This window comes from Bombina bombina, chromosome 8, assembly GCF_027579735.1.
Source record: "Bombina bombina isolate aBomBom1 chromosome 8, aBomBom1.pri, whole genome shotgun sequence".
Taxonomy (NCBI): Eukaryota; Metazoa; Chordata; class Amphibia; order Anura; family Bombinatoridae; genus Bombina; species Bombina bombina.
In genome coordinates this window covers 35,638,739-35,655,778 of record NC_069506.1, presented here as the reverse complement: position 1 = coordinate 35,655,778, position 17,040 = coordinate 35,638,739, and the positions used below count along the sequence as shown (strand labels likewise).

The 17,040-nt window shown below is 41.2% G+C and overlaps 1 protein-coding gene across 15 annotated transcripts in view; it reads left to right on the top strand.

Annotated features, from left to right (window-relative positions):
• UBR4 (ubiquitin protein ligase E3 component n-recognin 4) overlaps positions 1-17,040 on the top strand; it is a 256,917-nt gene that overhangs the window by 29,550 nt on the left and 210,327 nt on the right. For all 15 annotated transcript variants that reach the window (XM_053690290.1, XM_053690289.1, XM_053690283.1 and 12 more), the window contains exons 4-11: positions 12,733-12,862; positions 12,951-13,084; positions 13,162-13,261; positions 13,818-13,959; positions 14,307-14,431; positions 15,394-15,518; positions 15,619-15,678; positions 16,634-16,821. In XM_053690290.1, coding sequence (XP_053546265.1) covers positions 12,733-12,862; positions 12,951-13,084; positions 13,162-13,261; positions 13,818-13,959; positions 14,307-14,431; positions 15,394-15,518; positions 15,619-15,678; positions 16,634-16,821 — 1,004 coding nt within the window. The remainder of the gene's footprint in view (positions 1-12,732; positions 12,863-12,950; positions 13,085-13,161; positions 13,262-13,817; positions 13,960-14,306; positions 14,432-15,393; positions 15,519-15,618; positions 15,679-16,633; positions 16,822-17,040) is intronic.

The following is a 17,040-nucleotide window of genomic DNA, read 5'->3' as shown; positions in this document are numbered from 1 at the left end:
CAAAAGTTTGTTATTTTACGATAGCACCGGAGCGTGTTATTACTTCTCTGGCAGAGTTTGAGGAAGAATCTGCCAGAGTTTTTTACTATGATTTTATCCGGAGTTGTTAAGATCATATTGCTGTTCTCGGCCATCTGAGGGAGGTAAAGGCTTCAGATCAGGGGACAGCGGGCAGATGAATCTGCATTGAGGTATGTAGCAGTTTTTATTTTCTGAATGGAATTGATGAGAAAATCCTGCCATACCGTTAAAATGACATGTATGTATACACTTCAGTATTCTGGGGATGGTATTTCACCGGAACTACTCTGTTAAAGGTCACTAATCCTTTTAATAACTATTTATCATGTTAAACGTTTTTGCTGGAATGTAGAATCGTTTACATTGCTGAGGTACTGTGTGAATAAATATTTGGGCATTATTTTCCACTTGGCAGCCTTTTTTACTTTTATTTGTGACAGTTTCGTTTCTCTTCACTGCTGTGTGGGAGAGGGAGGGGCCGTTTTTGGCGCTCTTTGCTACGCATCAAAAAATTCCAGTCAGTTACTTTTATATTTCCTGCATGATCCGGTTCATCTCTGACAGATCTCAGGGGTCTTCAAACTTCTTTGAAGGGAGGTAAATTCTCTCAGCAGAGCTGTGAGAATTCTTATAGTGACTGTGAATAAAAACGTTGCTTTGCATTTTTTATGTCAAATTTAATTAGTGTTATTTTACTAATGGGAACAAGCCTTTGCTAAAAGTTGTGTTGTTTTAAGGTTTGATGCTATAACTGTTTTTCAGTTCATTATTTCAACTGTCATTTAATCGTTTAGTACCTCTTTGAGGCACAGTACGTTTTTGCTAAAAAAGATTATAACCAAGTTGTAAGTTTTTTTGCTAGTGTGTTAAACATGTCTGACTCAGAGGAAGATATCTGTGTCATTTGTTCCAATGCCAAGGTGGAGCCCAATAGAAATTTATGTACTAACTGTATTGATGCTACTTTAAATAAAAGTCAATCTGTACAATGTGAACAAATTTCACCAAACAGCGAGGGGAGAGTTATGCCGACTAACTCGCCTCACGCGGCAGTACCTGCATCTCCCGCCCGGGAGGTGCGTGATATTATGGCGCCTAGTACATCTGGGCGGCCATTACAGATAACATTACAAGATATGGCTACTGTTATGACTGAAGTTTTGTCTAAATTACCAGAACTAAGAGGCAAGCGTGATCACTCTGGGGTGAGAACAGAGTGCGCTGACAATACTAGGGCCATGTCTGATACTGCGTCACAGCTCGCAGAGCATGAGGACGGAGAGCTTCATTCTGTGGGTGACGGTTCTGATCCAAACAGATTGGATTCAGATATTTCAAATTTTAAATTTAAATTGGAAAACCTCCGTGTATTACTAGGGGAGGTCTTAGCAGCTCTTAATGATTGTAACACCGTTGCAATACCAGAGAAACTGTGTAGGTTGGATAAATACTTTGCGGTACCCGGCGAGTACTGACGTTTTTCCTATACCTAAGAGACTAACTGAAATTGTTACTAAGGAGTGGGATAGACCCGGTGTGCCGTTCTCACCCCCTCCAATATTTAGAAAGATGTTTCCAATAGACGCCACCACTCGGGACTTATGGCAAACGGTCCCTAAGGTGGAGGGAGCAGTTTCTACTTTAGCTAAGCGTACCACTATCCCGGTGGAGGATAGCTGTGCTTTTTCAGATCCAATGGATAAAAAATTAGAGGGTTACCTTAAGAAAATGTTTGTTCAACAAGGTTTTATATTGCAACCCCTTGCATGTATCGCGCCGATTACGGCTGCGGCAGCATTTTGGATTGAGTCTCTGGAAGAGAACCTTAGTTCATCTACGCTAGACGACATTACGGACAGGCTTAGAGTCCTTAAACTAGCTAATTCTTTCATTTCGGAGGCCGTAGTACATTTAACCAAACTTACGGCTAAGAACTCAGGATTCGCCATACAGGCACGTAGGGCGCTGTGGCTAAAATCCTGGTCAGCCGATGTTACTTCTAAGTCCAAATTACTTAATATACCTTTCAAGGGGCAGTCTTTATTTGGGCCCGGTTTGAAAGAAATTATCGCTGACATTACAGGAGGTAAGGGCCACGCCCTACCTCAAGACAAAGCCAAAGCTAAGGCTAGACAGTCTAATTTTCGTCCCTTTCGGAATTTCAAAACAGGAGCAGCATCAACCTCCACTGCACCAAAACAGGAGGGAGCTGTTGCTCGTTACAGGCAAGGCTGGAAGCCTAACCAGTCCTGGAACAAGAGCAAGCAGGCCAGGAAACCTGCTGCTGCCCCAAAGACAGCATGAATCGAGAGCCCCCGATCCGGGACCGGATCTAGTGGGGGGCAGACTTTCTCTCTTCGCCCAGGCCTGGGCAAGAGATGTTCAGGATCCCTGGGCACTAGAGATCATATCTCAGGGATACCTTCTAGACTTCAAATTATCTCCCCCAAGAGGGAAATTTCATCTGTCAAGGTTGTCAACAAACCAGATAAAGAAAGAGGCGTTTCTACGCTGTGTACAAGATCTGTTATTAATGGGAGTGATCCATCCGGTTCCGCGGTCGGAACAAGGACAAGGGTTCTACTCAAACCTGTTTGTGGTTCCCAAAAAAGAGGGAACTTTCAGGCCAATCTTAGATTTAAAGATTCTAAACAAATTCCTAAGAGTTCCATCCTTCAAAATGGAAACTATTCGGACAATCTTACCCATGATCCAAAAGGGTCAGTACATGACCACAGTGGATTTAAAAGATGCTTACCTTCACATACCGATCCACAAAGATCATCACCGGTATCTAAGGTTTGCCTTCTTAGACAGGCACTACCAGTTTGTAGCTCTTCCATTCGGATTGGCTACGGCTCCAAGAATCTTCACAAAGGTTCTGGGTGCCCTTCTGGCGGTACTAAGACCGCGAGGGATTTCGGTAGCTCCGTACCTAGACGACATTCTAATACAAGCTTCAAGCTTTCAGACTGCCAAGTCTCATACAGAGTTAGTTCTGGCATTTCTAAGGTCGCATGGATGGAAAGTGAACGAAAAGAAGAGTTCTCTTTTTCCTCTCACAAGAGTTCCATTCTTGGGGACTCTTATAGATTCTGTAGAAATGAAGATTTACCTGACAGAAGACAGGTTAACAAAGCTTCAAAATGCATGCCGTGTCCTTCATTCCATTCAACACCCGTCAGTAGCTCAATGCATGGAGGTGATCGGCTTAATGGTAGCGGCAATGGACATAGTACCTTTTGCACGCCTACACCTCAGACCGCTGCAATTGTGCATGCTAAGTCAGTGGAATGGGGATTACTCAGATTTGTCCCCTACTCTGAATCTGAATCAAGAGACCAGAAATTCTCTTCTATGGTGGCTTTATCGGCCACACCTGTCCAGGGGGATGCCATTCAGCAGGCCAGACTGGACAATTGTAACAACAGACGCCAGCCTACTAGGTTGGGGCGCTGTCTGGAATTCTCTGAAGGCTCAGGGACTATGGAATCAGGAGGAGAGTCTCCTTCCAATAAACATTCTGGAATTGAGAGCAGTTCTCAATGCCCTTCTGGCTTGGCCCCAATTAACAACTCGGGGGTTCATCAGGTTTCAGTCGGACAACATCACGACTGTAGCTTACATCAACCATCAGGGAGGGACAAGAAGCTCCCTAGCAATGATGGAAGTATCAAAGATAATTCGCTGGGCAGAGTCTCACTCTTGCCACTTGTCAGCAATCCACATCCCGGGAGTGGAGAACTGGGAGGCGGATTTCTTGAGTCGACAGACTTTTCATCCGGGGGAGTGGGAACTTCATCCGGAGGTCTTTGCCCAAATACTTCGACGTTGGGGCAAACCAGAGATAGATCTCATGGCGTCTCGCCAGAACGCCAAACTTCCTCACTACGGGTCCAGATCCAGGGATCCGGGAGCGGTTCTGATAGATGCTTTGACAGCACCTTGGAACTTCGGGATGGCTTATGTGTTTCCACCCCTCCCGCTGCTTCCTCGATTGATTGCCAAAATCAAACAGGAGAGAGCATCAGTGATTCTAATAGCGCCTGCATGGCCACGCAGGACTTGGTATGCAGATCTAGTGGACATGTCATCCTGTCCGCCTTGGTCTCTACCTCTAAGACAGGACCTTCTGATACAGGGTCCATTCAGACATCAAAATCTAAATTCTCTGAAGCTGACTGCTTGGAAAATGAACGCTTGATTTTATCAAAACGTGGTTTTTCTGAGTCGGTTATTGATACCCTGATACAGGCTAGGAAGCCTGTTACCAGAAGGATTTACCATAAAATATGGCGTAAATACCTATACTGGTGCGAATCCAAAGGTTACTCCTGGAGTAAGGTTAGGATCGCTAGGATATTGTCTTTTCTTCAAGAAGGTTTAGAAAAGGGTTTATCAGCTAGTTCATTAAAGGGACAGATTTCAGCTCTGTCCATCTTGTTACACAGGCGTCTGTCAGAAAATCCAGACGTCCAGGCTTTTTGTCAGGCTTTAGCTAGGATCAAGCCTGTGTTTAAAGCTGTTGCTCCGCCATGGAGTTTAAACTTAGTTCTTAACGTTTTACAAGGTGTTCCGTTTGAACCCCTTCATTCCATTGATATAAAATTGTTATCTTGGAAAGTTCTGTTTTTAATGGCTATTTCCTCGGCTCGAAGAGTCTCTGAGTTATCAGCCTTACATTGTGATTCTCCTTATCTGATTTTTCACTCAGACAAGGTAGTTCTGCGTACTAAACCTGGGTTCTTACCTAAGGTAGTCACTAACAGGAATATCAATCAAGAGATTGTTGTTCCATCCTTGTGTCCAAATCCTTCTTCAAAGAAGGAACGTCTTCTACACAATCTGGATGTAGTTCGTGCCCTCAAGTTCTACTTGCAGGCAACTAAAGATTTTCGCCAAACTTCTTCCCTGTTTGTCGTTTATTCTGGACAGAGGAGAGGTCAAAAAGCTTCTGCTACCTCTCTCTCTTTTTGGCTTCGTAGCATAATACGTTTAGCCTATGAGACTGCTGGACAGCAGCCTCCTGAAAGAATTACAGCCCACTCCACTAGAGCTGTGGCTTCCACTTGGGCCTTTAAGAATGAGGCCTCTGTTGAACAGATTTGCAAGGCTGCAACTTGGTCTTCGCTTCATACTTTTTCCAAATTTTACAAATTTGACACTTTTGCTTCTTCGGAGGCTATTTTTGGGAGAAAGGTTCTTCAGGCAGTGGTTCCTTCTGTATAATGAGCCTGCCTATCCCTCCCGTCATCCGTGTACTTTTGCTTTGGTATTGGTATCCCAGAAGTAATGATGACCCGTGGACTGATCACACATAACAGAAGAAAACATAATTTATGCTTACCTGATAAATTCCTTTCTTCTGTTGTGTGATCAGTCCACGGCCCGCCCTGTTTTAAGGCAGGTAAATATTTTTTAAATTATACTCCAGTCACCACTTCACCCTTGGTTACTCCTTTCTCGTTGATTCTTGGTCGAATGACTGGGACTGACGTAGAGGGGAGGAGCTATATGCAGCTCTGCTGGGTGAATCCTCTTGCATTTCCTGTTGGGGAGGAGTTATATCCCAGAAGTAATGATGACCCGTGGACTGATCACACAACAGAAGAAAGGAATTTATCAGGTAAGCATAAATTATGTTTTCTCTCAGAAAGGCCCCTTCACTCTGGTATGCAGAGGAAGGAGGCCCCGTTTTCGCGCCTCAATTGCGCAGTTTACTTCCATGGCAGTGCATGCAGCTTCATGTGAGGGGTCTTGTGGCTTCAAAAAACGGACTCCGGAAGGTTTATGCAGTGCTGAATAACTCTCAGGGAAGGTAAAGAGCCGCAGCAAGGCTGTGGCTGTGATTGTAGTGTACTAAAGTGGTTAAATTATACAAATAGCTCCGGTTTGCTCATTTTAAGGGTTAAAGTCTTGAAACTTGGTGTGCAATACTTTCAAGGCATTAGGACTCTGGGACCGAGGGTCATTGCTGTAGCACCTTATCTAGACGACATTCTAATCCAAGCGTTGTCTCTTTCCAAAGCAAAGGCTCATACGGACATCATTCTAGCCTTTCTCAGGTCTCACGGGTGGAAGCTGAACGTAGAAAAGAGTTCCCTGTCCCCATCAACAAGAGTCCCCTTTTTGGGAACAATCATAGATTCTTTAGAAATGAAGATCTTCCTGACAGAGGTCAGAAAGTTAAAGCTTCTAAACGCTTGTCAAGTTCTTCACTCTATTCCTCAGCCTTCCATAGCTCAGTGCATGGAAGTAGTAGGATTGATGGTTGCAGCAATGGACATAGTTCCTTTTGCTCAAATTCATCTAAGACCATTACAACTGTGCATGCTCAATCAGTGGAATGGTGACTATGCAGACTTGTCTCCCCAGATTCAAGTAGACCAGGTAACCAGGGATTCTCTCCGCTGGTGGTTGTCTCACGATCACCTGTCTCAGGGAATGAGTTTCCGCAGACCAGAATGGGTCATTGTCAAGACCGACGCCAGTCTCTTAGGCTGGGGTGCGGTCTGGGAATCTCTGAAAGCTCAAGGTCTATGGTCTCGAGAAGAGTCTCTTCTCCCGATAAACATTTTAGAACTGAGAGCGGTATTCAATGCGCTCCTGGCGTGGCCTCTCCTAGCAAAAGGCCAAATTCATAAGGTTTCAGTCGGACAACATGACGACTGTAGCGTACATCAATCATCAGGGGGGAACAAAGAGTTCCTTAGCGATGATAGAGGTATACAAGATCATCAAATGGGCGGAGGATCATTCCTGCCACCTATCTGCAATTCACATCCCAAGGGTGGACAATTGGGAGGCGGATTATCTGAGTCGCCAGACTTTTCATCCGGGGGAGTGGGAACTCCACCCGGAGGTTTTTGCCCAGTTAACCCAACTATGGGGCATTCCAGATATGGACCTGATGGCGTCCCGCCAGAACGCCAAGGTTCCTCGATACGGATCCAGATCCAGGGACCCCAAGGCGACACTGGTGGACGCATTAGTGGCGCCTTGGTCGTTCAACCTAGCTTATGTGTTTCCACCGTTTCCTCTCCTTCCAAGGCTTGTAGCCAGGATCAAACAGGAGCAGGCCTTGGTGATCCTAATAGCCCCTGCGTGGCCACGCAGGACTTGGTATGCAGACCTGGTGAATATGTCATCGGCTCCACCATGGAAGCTACCTTTGAGACAGGATCTTCTGGTATAAGGTCCGTTCGAACATCCAAATCTAGTCTCTCTCCAACTGACTGCCTGGAAATTGAACGCTTGATTCTATCTAAGCGTGGGTTTTCAGATTCAGTCATAGATACTCTGGTTCAAGCCAGAAAACCTGTAACTAGGAAGATTTACCATAAGATATGGCAAAAATATATCTGTTGGTGCGAATCCAAGGGGTTCCCTTGGAGTAGAATTAAAATCCCTAGGATACTTTCCTTTCTCCAAGAAGGTCTGGATAAAGGTTTGTCAGCTTGTTCTTTAAAAGGACAGATATCTGCTCTGTCTGTTTTGCTACACAAACGTCTGGCAGCAGTGCCAGATGTACAGGCGTTTGTACAGGCGTTAGTTAGAATCAAGCCTGTTTACAGACCCATGACTCCTCCTTGGAGTCTAAATTTAGTTCTTTCAGTTCTTCAGGGGGTTCCGTTTGAACCCATGCATTCCATAGATATTAAGTTACTATCTTGGAAAGTTCTGTTTTTGGTTGCTATTTCTTCTGCTAGAAGAGTTTCTGAATTATCTCCTTTGCAATGTACTTCTCCCTATCTGGTATTCCATACAGATAAAGTAGTTTTACGTACCAAGCCTGGTTTTCTTCCAAAGGTTGTTTCCAACTGGAATATCAACCAGGAAATTGTTGTTCCTTCTCTGTGTCCGAATCCAGTTTCAAAGAAGGAACGCTTGTTACACAATCTAGATGTGGTCCGTGCGTTAAAGTTCTGTTTAGAAGCAACAAAGGATTTCAGGCAGACTTCATCCTTGTTTGTTGTGTATTCTGGTAAGAGGAGAGGGCAGAAAGCTACTGCTACCTCTTTCTTTTTGGCTGAAAAGCATCATCCGATTGGCTTATGAGACTGCCGGACGGCAGCCTCCTGAACGAATTACAGCACATTCTACTAGAGCTGTGGCTTCCACTTGGGCTTTCAAGAACGAGGCTTCTGTTGATCAGATCTGTAAAGCAGCGACTTGGTCTTCTCTGCACACTTTTGCCAAATTTTACAAATTCGATACTTATGCTTCTTCGGAGGCTATTTTTGGGAGAAAGGTTTTGCAAGCCGTGGTGCCTTCCGTTTAGGTAACCTGATTTGCTCCCTCCCTTCATCCGTGTCCTAAAGCTTTGGTATTGGTTCCCACAAGTAAGGATGACGCCGTGGACCGGACACACCAATGTTGGAGAAAACAGAATTTATGTTTACCTGATAAATTTCTTTCTCCAACGGTGTGTCCGGTCCACGGCCCGCCCTGATTTTTAATCCGGTTTGAAAAATTTCTTTCTTTATACACTAGTCACCACGGCACCCTATAGTTTCTTCTTTTTTCTCCTAACCGTCGGTCGAATGACTGGGGGGCGGAGCCAGAGGGGGGGCTATATGGGCAGCTTTTGCTGTGCTCTCTTTGCCATTTCCTGTTGGGGAAAAGAATATTCCCCCACAAGTAAGGATGACGCCGTGGACCGGACACACCGCTGGAGAAAGAAATTTATCAGGTAAACATAAATTCTGTTTTCCACAGTTTTCAGAGTTTTCACAAAAAAGGGTATTATTCTTACTGCGAGTTCAGGGGTGGAAGGTAAATTTGGAAAAAAGGTTCCTTAGTCCCAAGCACAAGAGTAGCTTCTTGGGATCCATAGTAGATTCCATGTCTATAAAGATTTTTCTGACCAAAGGTCAGGAAATCCGAAATCATCCCGTTTACTCGGTTCCATCTCAGTCCTCTGCAGTTAAGCATGTTCAGACAAAGGAGCAGGAGACAAGGGATTCTCTTCACTGGTGGTTGTCTCTGGATCATCTCTCCAAGGGATCCTGCTTCACAGACCATCCTGGGTGATTGTGACAACAGCCGCCAGCCTTCTACGATGGGGAGCAGTCTGGGGCTCTTTAAGGGCTCAGCGGGGTTTGGACTCAGCCAGAGTCCGTTCTTCCTATAATCATTCTGGAGCTGAGGGTGTTCTGCAATGTTCTTCTGGCCTGACCTTAGTTAGCCTTGGTACCAGTTTTTCAGGTCCCAGTCAAACAAAATGTCAGTGGTTTAAATCAGTCATCAGATATCTAAATTAATACAGTGGGCGGAGGCCCATTCTTGCTGTCTGTTGGCAATCAACATCCCAGTGGTGGACAACTGGGTGGCGGATTTCCTGAACAGGTAAACTCTTCACCCGAATCTGCTTTCTCTGAATCTGACTGATTGGAGATTGAACGCTTAATATTTTTCAAGCGGGGTTTTTTCTGACTCTGTCATTGAGAAAGGGTCAGAAAGCTCCATAATTCAGGCTTGTAAGCCTGTCAATAATAAAAAAAAAATGATCTTAGGATAAGGTGTAACTACCTATATTAGGGTGAATCCATGGGCTACTCATGGAGTAGAGAGAGGATTCCTAGAATTTTGTCTTTTCTCCAAGAAGGTTTGGAGAAAGGTTTATCGGCTAGTTCCCTAAAGGGTCAGATTTCTGCCTTGTCTATTTTGTTGCACAAATATCTGGCAGATGTCCCAGATGTCCAATCCTTTTGTCAGGCCTTGGTTAGGTTCAGGCCTGTGTTCAGACCAGTTACTCCTCCATGGAGTCTGAATTTAGTTCTCAAGGTTTTTCAAGGGTCTCCGTTTGAGCCTATGTATTCCTTAGATATTAAGTTGTTATCTTGGAATGTTTTATTTGTTGTTGCTATTTCTTCTGTTTGTAGAGTGTCTGAATTCTCGGCTTTGCAATATACTTCGCTTTATCTTATTTTCCATTCAGATAAGGTAGTGTTACGTCCTAAATTAGGATTTCTTCCTAAGGTTGTTTCAGACAGGAACATTAATCAGGAGATTGTTGTTCCCTCCTTGTGTCCTAATCCTCCTTCTCAAAAGGAACGTCTTTTGCACAATTTGGACGTGGTCCGTGCTCTGAATTTCTTTTTTACAAGCTACTGAGGACTTTTGTCAGCCGTCTTCTTTGTCATTTTCTCTGGAAAACGTAAGGGTCAGAAAGCTACGGCTCCCTCTTTCTTTTTGGCTGAAGAGTATCATCCGTTTTGCATATGAGACTGCTGGACAGCAGCCTCCTGAGTCAGTTACGGCTCATTCCACTAGGGCTGTTGCTTCCTCATGGGCATTTAAAAATGAAGCTTCTGTAGAACAGATTTGCAAGGCTGCAACTTGATCCTCTCTTCACACTTTTTCTACATTTTACAACTTTGATTCTTTTGCCTCGGCTGAGGCTGTTTTTGGGAGAAAGGTTCTTCAAGCAGTGGTGCCTTCCGTTTAGGTTCCCTGTCTTGTCCCTCCCTTATCATCCGTGTACTCTAGCTTTGGTATTGTATCCCACAAGTAAGGATGAAATCCGTGGACTCATCGTGTCTTTAAAAAGATAAGAAAATGTATGCTTACCTGATAAATTTGTTTCTTTTTAGACACGATGAGTCCATGGCCCGCCCTGTTCTCTGCGACAGGTTATTCATTTTTGTAAACTTCAGTCACCTCTGCACCTTGGCTTTTCCTTTCTCTTCCTAACTTTGGTCGAATGACTGGAGTGGGAGGGAAGGGAGGAGCTATATATAACAGCTCTGCTGTGGCGCTCTTTGCCTCCTCCTGCTGACCAGGAGGTGAATATCCCACAAGGAAGGATGAAATCCGTGGACTCGTGTCTAAAAAGAAACAAATTTATCAGGTAAGCATAAATTTTCTTTTTTGGACTTGACTGTCCCTTTAAGATAAAGTAGAGGCATACATTTTAAAAAATGAAGCTATACATTAAAGCATTTTCAGTATTGCATAGGTTAATGTAACAAAGACTCGTCATGGGATGTTCTGCCTCAAACTTGTTTAAGTACTGCTTTATCTAACATAACTACACTGACATTGTTAGTGTGTAAATATTTGTGTTTTTAGGTTTAGCTTGGTGCATACAAATGTATTTGTTGTTTTTCGGTTTGTCGGGATACTTGTACAGGTAGAAAACCCTTTATCTAAACTGCTTGGGACCCTAAAAGGTTTGGATTTTAGAATATTTGCATCTGTAAAATGGGACAGTTTGGAGAGGGGGTGGGATCAAGTGTAAACAACCATATCTTATGTCATTTAGGCAATATTTACATGTGATTATACAGCGTATACCTGTAACTTAAAGGTAGTTTAATATCATTTGTAATACTTTTGTATACAAAGTCAGAAATACATTTTGTTTCTGACCCTGGAGATTTCAAAATTTAAGGGATATGAAACCCACTTTTTTTTTCTTTCATGATTCAGAGAGAGCTTGTGATTTTAAGCAACTTTCTAATTTAATCACATTTTTATTCCTTTTCTTGGTATCTTTTGTTGAAAAGCAGTGGCGTAAGCTGAGGAGTGTGCACGTGTCTAGAGCACTATATGGTAGCAGCTTTGCAAGAGCACTAGATATCAGCACAATTTCCCTACCTAGGTATCTCTTAAGCAACGAATACCATGGGAACAAAGCCAATTTGATGATAAAAGTAAATTGGAAACATTTTTTAAACTTGTATACTCTGTCTGAATCACAAAAGAAATGTTTAGGGTTTAATCTCCCTTTAAATGAGAGCCCATGACAGAGGTTAATCAGCAGTGTTCATTCAAGTGATGCCGTGACAACTTTCCAATTTACTTCTTTAAACAAATTTGCTGTGTTTACATGGAATCCTTTGTTGAAGAATAATCTAAGTAGTTTCCTAAAGGCTCATGAGTATGCACATTTTTATTACTCTATAACAACAATGTAAAACATTGCTAGTAACAGTGGTGCAAAACACTGATGTCATAGAGTGCTAATGATTTGTACACTCCTGAGACCCTATGAAGATTATTGTTCATTAAAGGATACCAAGAGAACGAAGCACATTTGATAAGAGGTAAATTGCTTCTCCCTTACTAATGTATTTTTGCTAACAATTTAACAATTCATTAAAACCAGATTCCACTGATCAACCATTATTGTTAGATAAAAAGTACATTGCATCCACTTTATTAAAGGGACATGAAACCCAAAATGCTTATTTCATTATTCAGGTAGAGAATACAATTATAAGCAACTTTTTAATTTACTTCTATTATCTAATTTGTTTCATTCTCTTGGTATCATTTGTTGAAGAAGCAGCAATGCACTACTGGTTTCTAACTGAACTCATGGGTGAGCCAATGACAGTCGGTATATATATGCAGCCACCAATCAGCAGCTAGAACCTAGTTTCTTTCCTGGTCCTGAGCTTGCCAATATAAACCTTTCAGCAAAGGATAACAAGACAAGGAAGAAAATTAAATAATAGAAAGTAAATTGGAAAGTTTTTAAAAAAAAAATTGTATTCTCTGTCTGAATCATGAAAGAAAGTTTGGGTTTCATGTCCCTTTAATTGCACCAGTGTCTATTTAATACTTTTCATCCAGTTATTGTATTCTTTGAAATCGCTGTGGAGTAAAGCTTTGCTTTAAAAGGGAGGGAGTACATAAATAAAATGTCTATTGCAGTTCAAATAATAATTATAGTATTTTCATCAATGTCTTTTCCTGCTATAGAAGCATCTGATTCTCCTGATTAAAGGACTGTGCACAGGCTGCAGCAGACTAGACCGTACAGAGATAATCACTTTTACAGCAATGATGAAATCCTCCAAACTACCACAGACTGTTCAGACTCTTTCTGATGGTAAGTTACTCAGTGGTATAGAATGGTTTGGGCAATGCTTTGTATTTTTTTATTTTTTTTTTAATATCAAACATTTTGTGAAAATTAGTGGAGGATCAGAAAGAAATTGTGTGCTTACAAAGTCCTGAACTGCGACAAAAAGAGGTACAAATGAACTTCATTAACCAGCTGACGTCTGTATTTAACCCCAGAGGAACGTCTTCCGCATCTCCTCCTTCACAGGTAAGTCACGTTTTGCTTGTGTGATACCTAGACCTGGACGTTTTCTGCTTCTTGTAACTTACAGTTGTTTTCATTAGGTGGAAAGTGAGGGTGATGATTCTTCAACAGATCAGGCTTCTGCAGCTAAAACCAAAAGGATCTTCATAGCCCAAAATGAAGCCAGTCTACAAGAGCTTGGTAAGTTAGCAGTCTAATGCTAATATCAAAAGCAACTTAAAGGGACAGTAAAATGAAATGTTTATCATTCATATATAGAATGCAATTTTAAACAACTTGCCAGTTTGCTTCTATTATCAGTTTTGATTCATTCTGGGTATCCTTTGTTAAAGAGTACTCCTAGGTGAACTCAGGAGCGTGCACGTATCTTTAGCCATCTGGCAGCAGTGTTTACAACGATCTATAACATTGCTATAAACAATGTTGCAAACACTGCTGTCATATAATTCTACAGATATCTATGGCAGCAGAGTTTGCAACATTTATTACTGTGTTTTAAACATTATTGCAAGCACTGCTGTCAGATGGCTAGACACGTGCACCCTCCTAAGGTAACCTAGGATACATTTTAAAGGATACCAAGAGAACTAAGCAAAATTGATAATAGAATTAAATTAGAGCATGCAATTTTAAACGCCCGTCCATTTGCATTATGAAATATAATTTTTACTTTACTGTCCCTTTTTAACTAGTTCGGCAAGTATTCTAATGCTCTTGTTCCTTTTTGTTTTGACAGGTGGTTCAGAAAAGCTACTTAGAGTCTGTCTAAATTTACCATACTTCCTAAGATATATTAACCGTTTCCAAGATGCAGTGTCTGCTAATTCCTTCTTTATAATGCCAGCCACAGTAGGAGATGCTACAGCTGTACGCAACGGGTGAGTTTTATGGCAACCATGTAGTTAACTCCTCCCTCCATCTATCAGCTTGTACTTTATACTGAGTGTGGTGCTGACGAGTTGTGTGTTTGGGCTGGGTCAGTCACCCTCGGATACTGATGTATTAAGGTTTTATTTATGGTCTATATAGGCCGAGTTGTTTACTTTAGTCCGGTGTTTCTGTTCATTTCCTGGCCACTTACCCAGCAGCAGCTTGGGGCATCACAATCTAATGGAGGCTAGTGAAAGTCATGAAACCCATTGTTCTTTCTATTGATGTATACTATAAATTAAAACGTATGTGCCATAATATTTAAATCTCCTTCTCCTTAATCTGTTATATTCAGTTTCCACTCGCTGGTGATTGATGTGACTATGGCACTAGACACTCTGTCCTTACCTGTGATGGAACCATTAACTCCTTCAAGACTGAAAGATATAACCCTCTTGGCTCTCAGCTGCTTATATGCAGGTAACCTACCCAAAGTCTCTCAAAATGTACTAGATTAGGTTGTTTTGTCTTTGTCAACATTTTGTGGGAGACCATTGTTTAATTTCTTATTTTCTTAAAGGGCCATAATACCCAAATGTTGAAACACTTGAAAGTGATGCAGCATAGCTGTAAAAAGCTGACTAGAAAATATCACATGAACATCTCTATGTAAAAAAGAAAGTTATTTTACCTCAAAAGTTTCTCAGTAGCCACCTCCCATTGTAAAGGATTTCTAAGCAGCATATTAGTATGTCTGTCCTGGGACAGCTGAAGGGATGAGCCTTGTGCACTCTCATGTTATTTCCCTATTCAGTTTAGGGAAGTTTACAATGAAATCTCATGAGAGTTAAGTCAAATCTCATGACATCACAGTAAAAGAGTTCATGACCTCAGCACTGATGATGCTGATTGGCTGCTGTTCATTTCTTCACTTTTTTTTTTTTACCTGCAGCTGGGAGCAGTTGAGTATAACTTTTTACATAGAACTTACTCTGCTGAGCTGAGGAGATTGTGAGGTAAAATATCTTCCTTTTTTACATAGAGATGTTCAGGTGATATTTTCCTGTCAGCGTTTTACAGTTATACTGCATTAGTTTCAAGTGATTTAGCATATGAGTATTATGTCCCTTTAAGTTTTTTAATTTTTTTTTTTTATTCTTGCATGTCTTTAATTTATATATTTTAAGCTAAATATGCATTTCAGAAAATCAGCTAAAGATGTTTAAAAGCAAAAAAAATGGGGAACAACTATTCTATCGGTTTGCATTTTATGTCTTTGTGGTATTGCACAAAAGATTATTACATTCTATTTGTGTATTATGTGATATTGTAAGTTTAACCTCTTGGCTTGTATTTGAATTAGTTTGGTTGTCTAAAAGCTCCATTGAAAGCTGTCAGTATTTTTTGTCCTACTACATGACATTTTCTCTATACTGTTAAAGGTGTAAGTGTAGCCACGTGTATGGCGATACTTCATGTGGGGAGCACCCAGCAGGTCCGCACAGGGTCCACAAGCTCTAAAGAGGAAGACTATGAGAATGATGCAGCTACTATAGTGCAAAAATGTGTAAGTATCATTCTGTGTCCCAAATCCCTCATAAATGATTTTTTTTTTGTATGGGTGGTTTATTAATGAGTTTAATTCTTCTCAATTTGGTTTGTTTTAGCTTGAGATCTACGAAATGATTGGCCAAGCAATTAACAACTCCAGACGAGCTGGAGGAGAGGTAAGATATATACCGATGACAGGTCTGAAAAAAAAAATCTTTATCCCTGTCCACATATTGAAAAGTAGAGCACCATATTAACCCAATCATGAGTTGGGGTGTTCTTGTGAAAGAAGTATATCAAATCTTTTTTTGTAATTTTTAATATGGCATAAGTATGCAAATTTGCAAATATATTGTGTTAATGATGCAAGTGTCCAACCTAAGGCTCTGGGGCCAAAATGAGATTCTCCAATGCTTTTTATCTGGCCCCACAATTCTCCTACGTCTACCAATCTACAAAATTGTTCCAAAATTCCTTTCTTCGCCATGTTAAAGGACCAGTCAACACAGTAGATTTGCATAATCAACAAATGCAAGATAACAAGACAATGCAATAGCATTTACTCTGAATTTCAAATGAGTAGTAGATTTTTTTTCTAACAAATTTCAAAGTTATGTGTATTTCCACTCCACCTGTACCATGTGATAGCAATCATCCAATCACAAATGCATATACGTATAGTCAGTGAATTCTTGCACATGCTCAGTAGGAGCTGGTGACTCAAAAAGTGTAAATATAAAAGAATGTGCACATTTTTTTTTAATGGAAGTAAATTGGAAAGTTGTTTAAAATTACATGCTGTATCTGAATCATGTAAGTTTAATTTGACCTGAGTGTCCCTTTAATGTCATACATTTCTTCTTCTGCATGTATAGCTCGATTGTAGGACTTTCTCTTGCTAATGAACTGCCCATATGAAGTTAAATAGAAGTGTATGTTTTTGTTTAGGTTGATAGAATTTAAAAAAATGTGTTCACTATTCCAAGAGGTGAAAAACAATTAGTTTTAGCTCCTTGTATATGTCAGTGTTCTTTGGTATTTAATGAATGCCACTGCGTCCTTTATTTTTTTTTTTTACACTAAATAATTGCCAAGAACTGCTTTTAATTAAACATTTCTTACTTCCTATAGCATTACCAGAACTTCCAGCTTCTAGGTGCTTGGTGCCTGGTGAACAGTCTTTTCCTGATTCTAAATTTAAGCCCAACAGCTCTTGCAGATAAAGGGAAGGAGAAAGATCCTCTGGCAGCACTCCGAGTGCGGGACATTGCCCGTGCCAAAGAAGGTGTTGGTTCTCCAAAATTAGGCCCAGGAAAAGGGTATGTAAATGCTTTAACCATTAGAAGCCGCACTGAAACAATATGAATTTGAGTGTTGTGTTCTGTATTTTATAGTAAGTATAGTACTTCTTTTGTGTCACCTACCTCAGTGCCAATCATTTGTGATATTGTTTATTTTATTTTGAAAAAAAGGAGTGGAGACCTATGACAGTTAAAACAGTTTTCTTACTTTTTACATGACATAATTATATGAGGGCT